Genomic DNA, 12,129 nt, shown 5'->3' on the forward strand with positions numbered 1-12,129 from the left:
TATACAACACCGGATAGAGTAGAGTTAAGTTGTTTTGCAAACCGAAAATGAAAATGTGGTGATAACGCAAACTCGAAATCCATTTCGGTTTGTTGTGCAAATGACCCATTTGATTTTCTTGGGAAAGCATAATCCACCTTGTTCTTGAAAAATAAAAATTGTCTTGTGATTATCTATAAGTATGGATTGGTATGAGCTTTAGATTTACATAATTATCCTTTTCCCACCATTTTAGATACATAAATTTTTATTCTATCATCTTAAATTAAATGAAATTATAAAGTTTGAAAGTTAGAAAGAGAGTTTTCCGACTATTTTAAGTATGATCCCTATTTTGAAACTTAAATATAAGACTGTATATGTTTTAAAATTATCGAATAGATCAGCGACTTATATAAGAATATAAAACTAAAAAAATATTAAATTTTAGAGACAAATTTTTTATATAAATTATTTTTCGGTTCAACAACTTCGAAATATAAAAACTTCAAAAGAACTTCTTCCTCAGCATTAAGAAAAAAAGAAGTTAGTGGTTAGTTTCCAAGTATACCTAGTCTCGTATTATGCGAGACAAATAAAGGTCAAAAAACTCAGTTAGAAAGGAACAAAGAAACCCTAGAATTGGGCAATCATACAAACACGTGTGGCGGTCCCACGCGTGACATGCTCTGAGAGTTTGACCTGTCTACTGAGACCAGTTACGGTTCTTTTGGACACCCATCCGGCTAACTTGGCAAACCTTTTGGATTGCAGCAGTGTGGCAAACTCTTATTGTCCATTTCATTGGGTTTCATTTAGGGTTAACTCTTCCTCCATAAGCTCCATGGCAATGGCAAGGGTGTACATTGCTTTTTTGTTTATATATATATATATATATATAGAGAGAGAGAGAGAGAGAGAGAGAGAGAGAGAGAGAGAGAGAGAGAGGGCCCACCATTTGAAGCTTATGAAGTTTCAACTAATTGTTAGTTGCCATTGGAGAGGAAAATAAGAGAAAGCAAGTTAAGTTGGTGCAAGAGCAGCAAGACCCAGAAGTCACAAGAACAAACACTTGTTAATTAAAGTTGATACGTGATCGATGTTCATGTTTGGCAAAAGATTGGACTGCCATAGATGAAGATATTTATGTAGATAATGGTGCATATGTATTTGGCAATCCATGATTAATAACTATTAAGTATCGCCCGTGCAAGCTTTTCCTTTGTTTATTTTTAGTTCCAGTTTGATTTAATCGTTTTTAAAATTAGTATAGTTAGTAAGTTAATATGGTAGTAAAGTAGAGGTCCGGAATTTAAATGCCATTAGGACTATCTATTATTGAAAATATAAAACCTCCTAGTTTCACTTATTAAGAAAAAAAAGAAAGAAAGGAAACCGAAATAGTTTTCAAATAAAAATCACCAACTTATAAAACAGTCTTATAAAAAAGAAATGGTAGAATGGGAGATTAATTGAATAAAGATCACTCACCTCCCTAACTAGTAGGGGTCTAGCAGCTTGATTGAATTAAAAATAATTTCAAGCATAGATTTGTGATTAAGCTTAAATTATAATTATTTCAATTCGAGCCAATTTCGAGCTCACGCTCGAGCTAGAGCTTAATTAAGCTGATCAATAAGTATTTTTAAGCCTTAGTTAATTTAAATTAAATTTTGAGCATGATCAAACTTGAATTAATTAGGCTTATTTTAGGCTTGAATCAAGCTTAAGATAAGGCACAATTTAAAACTTTATACAAATAGAAATATTCATGTATTTAGAAAGATAGGATTAGAATTTAAAACTAAACCTTACAAGATTAGAGTACATAAGAATATACTTAGGTAAATATTAAAATAACGGTAGTATATTATAGTGAAAGTATTACTCATATATATATATATATATATATATATATATATATATATATATATATATATATATATATATATATATATATATATATATATATATGCTATTATTATTTGGAGCCTACTCATGATCAAGCTTATTTTGAAGACTAAGCTCGGTTAAGCTCATCTTCGAGCGAAGCTTGATTAAGCCTTATCGAGCCGATCTCAAGCCGGCTTGATTATTTTTGACAACCCTAATGTATAGCAAAACTCTAAACTTGGATCCCTTTTTATTTTCTTTATTGAAGACATTTGTGAGCTCCCCATAAGTATATAAACCTTCGAAAATAACTAGGTTCTTTTGCACATATTAATACATAATATAGAATAATTAAATATGTTAGTGAATTAATATTATTATCATTGAAAAGAAGTCATACGAGGCTCTAGTGACTAGGAGGCTAATTAGTAGCTTAATTGAAGCTGCTTTTCCTCGTTAATGGCTCTAGCCGAAGGATTGTCGATTGTTGAGCTCTTTAATTAGTAGATTGTTATGGGAGACATGGCATTGGAGATGTCCTTTGGGCTCCTCAAATTATTTTAGGGTGTTGTGCTTTACTGAAGAGGATGGTTGGTGGTTTCAAGGCGATATGACCAAAGGGATACCTTGCACTCTCATAGACCTTCCTTCATGTAGAACCCTTAGAAAACATCACGTTAGGTTGTCAGACATTTCCCTACTTCCTTCCGCTCATGGAAGCCTCGTTCATTCTCTCAAAACTAGCTACCAATCTGTGCTCCTTCAAAAAGGCCCTTCTCTCTCCTCCCTGACCTTTTTATTCATTTTAACCCTGCATTCTGTCTATCCTCTAAACCATAACCTCCATTGAAATTCCTCTCATCTTCAAAACACTATTCCTTTTCCTCCCCTCAATTTGGCCCATTGGTTTTCACTTTCCCACAGAGCCTTCCTCCTCATCTTGCTCTGATTCATATCCCCTTTGCTTCCCTCTCTTTAATGTCCTCGTTGATCTACGCTTAAGATATGTGGAGAAGTAACCATCGCATCAAGAGAAAAGAGGTAATTTTATCCTACACTAAAGCAGGGTTGCTAGAAGCAAAAGAAATCGAACTTGGAGATACTAGTTGAAGGTTGAAGGAGGAGCGTTATTGTATGGTTGGTTTATGGCTTTTGCTGCTTGTTCCCCCTCTCTACCTAGGGCTATGACTTCTCCTCCATCTTTGGGCAGCATTTGCATGAATGACATCCTTATCACTTGCCCTAACTTTATATGGGAAATGACGTCATCGCCTCCTCCAGGCATGCTTATCTCTTGTCAACTCAATGCAATTTTCGATGATAAATATGTTGGATAGTTATTTTTATATAATCTCTTAAGAGATTTTTCAACATTTTACCTTCAAAGCTTCTTGTCAAACCGAAATGAATCACATGTAAATACCTTTTTATTTTGTTATGACAACCTTAAATGCGTCGGGGCCCTTGCCAGTGACTAAACACCCTAGGCTCTCCTTCTCGGGAGATGAGTAGCCCTTATTAGTTCTTTGGAATGTTGCAAATCTCCTATTTCTATTATACTTTTTTTATCCCATGTTGATTGCAAAGCATAACAGTCAACTACTAATCACCTTTGCACCTTACAGAGCATGTGGGAAACACGATGCCTATTCTATTGGGTCTGGTTTCTCCTCTAGATCCTATGACACTGAATTAAAATCTAAACCCATAGGACAATCCCTTAGTTGACTTGATGCCCACTAGACACAAGAAGAGCTTGAGTCCACCTGTTGATGGCTCCATTTCCCACTTTGCTTAGATGGATCTCCTAGATCCTTAGCCTCTCAATCAAGCCCAACGATTTGCACAAGATCATCTCTCCTCTTTGGCGTAGAGAAACTAAAAGGAAAGTATGATTTTATTTGGGTCGATTGGGTTCTTTTCATTTTTTTATGAAGGCCTTATTTTAGAATATTAGTGGTTTAGGGTTATCTAGTTGTTCTATTTTTTGCATCCAAGAATCTAAAATCTCTAACCTTCCTTCCGTTTGCTAATGGTAGGAGGAAGAAAAACTTTATCTCCTCTTATATCCTTAACGATGATATCATATTGAACTGGCTCGTCACTCGAAGGGCTTTCCTTTGGTCACTTCAAGAATCACTTTTGGCTTCCTTCCCCTCCACCCATCTCGGTGGAGTAGAGTGGAATATATGTTAATATCGATGCAACCCCTAAGTTAAACTCCCTCAACAACCCGTTTTCAGAGGATGAGTAGGTTAGAGCTGTTATATTTGGCTTGGGTGCTAATAAGACTCATGCCCTAACAACTTCCTTATCCTATTCTACCATCAATTATGACCATCTCGGTGAAATAGAGTGGAATATATGTTAATATCGATGCAACCCCTAAGTTAAACTCCCTCTAAAACCCATTCTCAGAGGATGAGTAGGTTAGAGCTGTTATATTTGGCTTGGGTGCTAATAAGACTCATGCCCTAACAACTTCCTTATCCTATTCTACCATCAATTATGACCATCTCGGTGAAATAGAGTGGAATATATGTTAATATCGATGCAACCCCTAAGTTAAACTCCCTCTAAAACCCATTCTCAGAGGATGAGTAGGTTAGAGCTGTTATATTTGGCTTGGGTGCTAATAAGACTCATGCCCTAACAGCTTCCTTATCCTGTTCTACCATCAATTATGACCATCAGTTAGGACTCAACCTGCTCAATATATTTAATTCGCCGCATGGCCTAGAAAACTACTTATGAGATTTTAAAGGACCTAATCAATTTTATTTGAATATTAGAATTATAATCTTCCTCAATCATAATTTTAAGATTATCACTAAGGTACCTACCAACAAGCTTACCAGGGTGATGGATGGCCTTGTGTAAATTTGTGAGTTAGATTGATTTCAATAATTTTGTTCTATCTCATGAGCATATAGCTTAGGCTTATCAATGTGGATGGCAGGGCATCCTCATTAAAGTGGACTTGTGAAACCTTCGATTGTCTCAAATGTGATACATTGTGGCCACTCTCCAAGCCAAGCATTTCCTAGCCAAGTAGATTGTTCATCCTCTTTAACCTCAATCAAGGGACCAGGCTTGTTAATAATAATCATTCCAACAACTTCAACCTCAATCACGGCCTTCATCTATAAGATCCCCTCTCACCCTTGTTATTCATCTTTGTCTCAAACCTCCTCACCAATTAAGCTCATCCTTTGCGCATAGAACGACAACTAGATCCAGAGCCTTAGTCCTTGCCTTGTAGAATATTATTTCTCAAGTAGATACTATGTCCCTTTCTAACCTCAAAACTATTATCTCCCTTTTCAAGTGCATAACTTCACAAATCCTATTTACTCATCCTTTCTCGGATATGCCTCAAGTTGGGCCAATTTGTTTGGATATTAGATAGGTCATTTTCCCATCAAATACTTGGCCCTTCCATTGACACCTGACCTTATCTCGCTTCAAGACTGATGGCCCATTATCAAAAAGTGTAAAAAGAAGCTTACTATTTGGAAAGCTCAGACCCTTTGATTGGTGGCAAGATAACCCTGGTCAAGGTGTCCTCTTAGCCATGCTAACATACTTTTTTGGATTAACTCTATTTGGCTGGCTTTCTCTTAGAAAGAGGAGACAACAATCAAGGGGTTCCACCGTAGATTCAACTGCATCAAAATTTGCCTCCCCAAAAGGTTGGCTAGCTTAGTCTTTGGAGGGAGGTCATCATTCGGCTCTTTACTTCCCTAGAAGACATGTTAGTGAGAAGCTTTGCTCTTTCGAAAGGCGTCCTCATTGTTGGCTCCTCCTTCCACTCATGTTGATTGGGGACTAGATAAGGTTCTCACTTGACTATTAGGCAAGGGATGCATTTCCGAAATCTCACTTTTCCTATGGCTTTGTGTCTTCTCCCAGCATTTCACTCTTTTTAGGGATGCTACCAGCTTGAGATAGCCTAAAAGAATTAAATAGGACACTACTATTAAGGTTAACCATATTAGGGCCCTTTACGATTGCCTAGGGTTGCCGATGACTTCCCTAGACACCGTGTTCTAGAGATTTTCGAGTTCCAAGTCCCCCTCTGCCTCTCAACTCTCTTTTGCGTGTTGGCTTGTCTAGGCTAGATTGAGCTACTAACCTTTAGAAGACTTTGCTTCTTCCCAAGATGAAGATGTTCCTTCGGAGATCTTCTTGTGCAAAATTACTTCCTTAGCCCCTTCTCTTACTCGGTTTTTGGAAGATCCATTATCGCTCAATCACTTATTGTTGAGATATGACTTCCTCAAGCTATTATAAGACTCTTTTCTCTCTCTCTCTGCTATGCCTATCCTCACTTCCACCATTCCTCTCTGCTTATTGCTCCCTCTAGAGGCAATGCTCCATTAGGTCTCACTTTTGTTTGGTTGCTAATCACCTTGTTGGTTCATTTTGATAGAATTTTTTGGAATGAGAGGAATCATAAATCTTTTGGATGGATGCCCTAATCATCGGTCTCTACGTCTCCCTCTTGAAGATCTAGAGACAGTAGAGGCTTTTCTTTCTGACTTCTTCTCTAATATCCTTCCAAGATATTTTGGAGTTGGTTGCTTTGTAATTTCTCCCCTTCTTCACCTCTCTTTGTTCTCCATTCTTTTATGAATAAAATATAACTATGCTTGACCAACTTTTCGGAAAAATATGCAAGTAAATTACTAATTTCCAAATCTCTTTGGTAACTATTTTCTCCATGTTGATCTCAAAATCGTACATAGAATTTGGTGTATATCTTTGCAATAACTAACCTCAAGAATCTTGATTTTATTTTGTTCTCTAGTTTTTGCCTTTACAATGTTAAATTTCATAAATAGTCACTGTGCCAAAAAAAAAATTGTATTTAGATAGTTAAAAGGGACATCATAAGATGTTCAATTCTCTCAAAAATAAATAAATGAATAGGCCCTAGCAGAAAATTAAAGATCCGAAAGTAGTTGCTTGGGAACAAATTTATACATGCTCCAAAATATTCTTTCTTCTTTTTTTCTTTCAACATACAGTAACTTGATCTATCACTTAACCCCTTCATGCATGTTCAAACAAAGAGAAGAAAAGGAAACGGAGTACTTGATTATACAATTATGATCCAGAGAATGGACAAAGAATTACAGATTCCTAGGAAGAGGGACAAATTTAAGAGACATCTATTCAGAAAAAGTTGCATTAGTGGTCTTTGTGGGGGCCAGCCACAATAAAGAAGAGGAGATCTCATTGATGCAATAAAAAGCTGAAAACTAGTTGAGCTTGATGACCACTATTTTGAATCAAATTATGAGAAGAGTTGGGTTTATAGGATACCAAGGTACACTTGAAATGGGGAACACAAGAAGTTGTACCTACTCTTTTAAGTTTGAGAGAAGTTGAAGGTGGGGGCAGTTGAAATGTTAAATTCTATAACTTTTTTTTTTCCCTCAGCCAAGGGGAATTGGAAAGTTGTATATTTATATATATGTATACCCATCTTTACAAGTGTTATTGGGTGTGTTCTTCCACTATTAAAATGTGGAAATTATTGATCACTGTTTTATTTATTTTATTTTTTTTAAACGCATAGTAAAGTAGCTTTGCCTGACTGTCTCAAGAATTGCCACTTCCCATGGTTAAGTGGCCAACAAGTACACATGACTGAAACTATGGCAATGTTGGGAGGTAATGGCTTCCAGGGAGGTAAGGCCATGCACAAGCTTCTATTCTTCCAATCAATGTGCAGTCATTAGCGGGCCCAGCATTTCTTCCTTTTTACTCAATAGGACAGCTCTGATTATAGAGATGATCAAATGATTTCAACTTAATTTGTAGCTAGATCTTATAAACCAACTAGGATTAGATGTTACATAGTGATATTAAGGTCTTGATCTTTAGAGTTAATACCTTTGTTGCTTGTTTTTGGGAGGACTATATCTTACTGATTAGCTCTTTGGAAGGCAAATTTAGACTGTTCCAGTAAAAGTAAACTTCGCCCTATCTTCAGAACTTTGATTAGTCTTAGACATTAGTCTTCTTGTATCCTATGAGAAGGGTTTATTTAGGTAAATTCTTGGCTATATTCTTGAAAGTTGTAAACACACCCAAGAACCCTTATTTAAACTAAAGGAAGGTTTAAAACAGTTACAAACCATATGCTGAATTCAATTAATTTTTCAGAATTAAAAACAACTAGAATCTATTTCAATGTTTTAGTATAATAGGCGTATATAGTTGTTTCTTATACACGTCGCAAGCTCTCTTTCATCACTAGGTTTTGGCCTATCCCTGGGCCTCGATTACAAAACATAGACAAGTTAACAAAATAACACAAACGGGAACATCACCCAACTAAATGTGCTTGTGGTTATCATAGCATCAAGGGCCAACATATCACTCAAATCTTTTTTATGTTTTTTTGGAATTAGGTAAGCAGATTAAAGAAAATGGCTGGGCTTGGCTTGGCTTGCTCCTCCTCATTGTCCTTCGAAGCTCCTTGAGTGGAAGAATCTCAAATGGGCATAAAATAGAAGCAGTGAAAAGGATGGCTTAAGGATAGCTAAAAAATAATGAAATCTGTAGGCCATTAAGCAGACCAGCCTAATAAACTACTCATCAAAATATGATGCATAACTCTTCTTCTTCTAGTGTTTATAAGCAAAGCAGGTAGTGCAGCCCCCCTAGCTAGATTACACAAGCTTGCAAGAGGAAAAACAAAGAAATAAATTGAGCATCAGCATCAGCTCCTGCAGACTAATTAAGATGACAGGATTAGGGTCTCCTTGTGGAGCTTGCAAGTTCTTGAGGAGGAAGTGTGTAAGGGGGTGTGTCTTTGCCCCTTACTTCTGCCATGAGCAAGGCGCGTCCCACTTTGCGGCCATCCACAAGGTCTTCGGTGCAAGCAACGTGTCCAAGCTCCTCATGCACCTCCCCGTATCCGATCGATCTGAGGCCGCCGTCACAATCTCCTACGAGGCGCAAGCCAGGCTCCAAGACCCCATCTATGGTTGCGTTTCGCATATCTTTGCACTCCAACAACAGGTAAGCAGCCCGTTTGATGATGTTGTTGATATCTATCTATCTATCTATCTATCTATCTATCTAGGTTTTAGTTTGTTTGATCTTGTCTTCAATTCTTCACTTGATATATCTTTGCCTTGGGTTTTCAGGTTGTGAGCCTTCAAGCACAGCTAGCCTCTCTTAAAGCTCAAGCAGCACAAGGGCATGGGAATGATTCTACTACAAATAAAGCTCCTCATTACCAACAAGATGGATTACACTCTCTCTTTCCAAAAGTAGATGGAAGGATTACACCACCTATGCTTCCAAACTCACTGGGGCATACCGATGACATGTCGAACTACTACAGCAGTGGGAGTTCTGAATCCAATTGCATGCAATCCTCTCAGGGATACAATCCCTATTCCATCATGGCGGATGAACATTTGTCTTTGGATGTTGGTGGAGATAACTCTTCCTTTGGTGCAGCCTCTCTCGAGATGCAAGGAGGCAATTGGAGGTACCAAGACATGGAGGACCTTGAATCAGTTGCCTATGCTTATCTTCATCGATCATAAGAATGCAAAATCGATGTCGGATATCATCACCAAATTTTGATCTAAGTACTACGATTCGACATGCGTGAAGCTTTTACTACAAGAGATTCATGTTAACCTAGTCATTGTTAGCAGCAGATGGTAAGGTGTGTCACTGTACTAATACTGAACAGAAATAAAAGCTACAAGGTAACATATTCCCTTTATCCATGTCATTTGAGCTGCAAATAGAAGAAAATCTCCATTCTAGAACTAACTGTTCTTATATTGGACAATCTTAGCAGGTGTAACTATGTGTATATTAGGTCGATTCTAAGATATTAAAGATCATCAGCAAGAAATAGATTATAAAAAAAACAATACTTTGGTTTATTGAGCTTCTTTGATTTTGAAGCTACTAACGGAAGAGATAATGGAGAATTAATAAACCTAAAAAAGAATGACCAGAAGAACTTACTTCTAATCTTGCAACTCTATGGAGTTCCAATTTAATCGAAAGAATTGTTTAATGAAATACTAAAGGACATATTTTGATCAAAAAGAGAGAAATACTAAGACATACACACTCAGTGTAATCATGTTTCATTAGCATATTTATTTCATGGAAGAAGATAATGCCATTGCACTGAAGTACATAACTTTTAGATTCTTAAATCCATTAATAGTTGTTCATCATTATGTTGTGGATAAGCATCAGTTTTCCTGAACCGCCTTTCTTTAACCTTCCCTTTTCCCCCTAAAACGTCGTGGATACGCATAAAATATACTTCAGGTATAGTGTTTTCCCCATAGGAGTATTAATATTCTTCTAAGAATATTGACATCTTTTATCCAAAGCATATGATAAGAGTGTAATGTTCTTTAATTTTACATTAATGTTCTGTGATTATATCATTAAGTGCGCATTCGAACCGATAGAAGATTACAAAACATGACAATTCTCCGAATATTCTCGCCAAATGTAAATTAGTTCTTGCTTCTATTTAGAAAAAATGAAGCAGTTAATTCCTGCTACATTAGCGATGCTATCTTTCTAGGAAAAGAAAAGAAAAAAAAGAAAAGAGAAGTCATCCCCAACCAACTAGTGAGTAAAATTAGGTATTATGCAGGCCTGAGAGAAGTATAAACCTAAAAGGGTATTAGCTTTTGTAGGTTTAGACAACCCTTTACAACCAACAATAATGTGCAATAATGAAGTAGTACACTTCAAATAGTTATTAAGGTACAAGTTTTATTGTTAAAATTTATGCTTTTCAGGAAGCAACAGCACATAGAACAACAGAATATTAGTGGATCCATGCAGGATTGATTGCTGAAAGGTATCCCAACCTACTTTGTCAGAAGGTATGAGGAATATAAATTTGAGTACACCTGGACAGTGGACATACGAAATTGCCAATGATTGGTCTCTGCCACAAGGAACTGCAGTGGTGCACATATTGCCATTATTTATCAAAGGAGTTGCAAAGAACATTATAAGGTACTTCCACTATGCAGTATGATGGATAAAACCCTAAAATAATTTTTTATCTTAATCAAGATTCTTGTGCAAGATAATGTTTAGGTAAACTTTGTAGTGTAGATAAAATCGAGTCAAAGAGGTCTTAAATAAAGATATTGTAACCCCATTCTACCTCAAATTTGAATAAATTCAATACTAATATAGCTATGCTAATTTTTATTACTAGTATAAGTTATTCGTGTGTTCCTTTGTAAACTAGTATAATATGTAATAATTATACTTAATGTGCTATAAAATTAAAATGATAGTTTCGTAAGTGATTAAAATACCCTTTATAATGGATAGGTCGAAGAGTAGAGAAAGAAAAAAAAAAAAAGATCAAAATGTATATTGATTGACCTGATGTCTTTTCAAGAGCAAAATAGTAATAGATAAATACAAAAATATTAGATGAAAGAAGAAAAGATAGGAGAGAGAAATCGGTATTAATAAAAATAAATAAGTAGTATTAGTATTAAGGAGTTCCTCATATGCCTATTCCTTCTCAAAGAGTTCTCATTATTTATCAGGACACCCCTGAGTCTTATGAGGACAAGGTAAGCCCAAACATTGAGACCCAGTTTAAAGCATCTGGCTCAAAAGCTTTGAGCCCTCGGGTTCATGCCCAGTGACATATAAATCCTATTAAATTTGGCCATTCTTCAATGTGTTTATAGTTTCCCATATCTTTATTAATAAAGGAAGTATCTTCCCTCTTAGATTTTAAAGTACAAAGATTAGAAAGATCATCAGTTTTCCATTAATTGTTTTTCAAACTCCCCCACAGTCTGATAATTTTAAAATATGAAGGTACAAAGGATCCTATGGCAGGAGAAAGTGAGTTCCCTTATCCACTATATTTGATACTCTCGTGATATATTTTATCCACTTCCACTACGCATTATCCAGGTTCGATATCATGATATACAACTAATTAATCCAAAATCTTAAGTTAAAGAGATAGGACAATAAATATCACATCCCAACCATAACAATATAATAATTTATGACATGCTCAAAATGATTGGCTTGAAGATTTCCATTGCCTTGCTGAAGCATAGTTTTGAGTTCATTATAGATGACCAAAGATCGAGTACACACATTTTCTTTGTTAAGACCAATGTGGTAGTCCCACCATTCACCATCCAATCTTGAGAGAAAATTTTGAATGAGTAGTATTGAGATGGCTGGTGCAAAATAGGACGA

The 12,129-nt window shown here is 36.1% G+C and overlaps 1 protein-coding gene across 1 annotated transcript; it reads left to right on the top strand.

Annotated features, from left to right (window-relative positions):
- The first annotated feature begins 8,558 nt into the window (after positions 1-8,558).
- On the top strand, positions 8,559-9,739 carry LOC140763515 (LOB domain-containing protein CRL1-like). The gene is made up of 2 exons (XM_073101738.1): positions 8,559-8,907; positions 9,036-9,739. The coding sequence occupies exons 1-2, from the start codon at positions 8,629-8,631 to the stop codon at positions 9,441-9,443; spliced, it is 687 nt and encodes a 228-aa protein (XP_072957839.1). The 5' UTR covers positions 8,559-8,628; the 3' UTR covers positions 9,444-9,739.
- Positions 9,740-12,129: the final 2,390 nt, after the last annotated feature.

This window comes from Typha angustifolia, chromosome 7 (assembly GCF_048772165.1).
Source record: "Typha angustifolia cultivar Huaian chromosome 7, ASM4877216v1, whole genome shotgun sequence".
In the NCBI taxonomy this organism is placed as follows: Eukaryota; Viridiplantae; Streptophyta; class Magnoliopsida; order Poales; family Typhaceae; genus Typha; species Typha angustifolia.

Excerpts from the sequence above, each read along its gene's own strand:
- LOC140763515 (XM_073101738.1), top strand. The coding sequence starts at position 8,629 with ATGACAGGATTAGGGTCTCCTTGTGGAGCTTGCAAGTTCTTGAGGAGG. Across the intron at positions 8,908-9,035 it reads TCTTTGCACTCCAACAACAG|GTTGTGAGCCTTCAAGCACA; the intron begins GTAAGCAGCCCG and ends TTGGGTTTTCAG.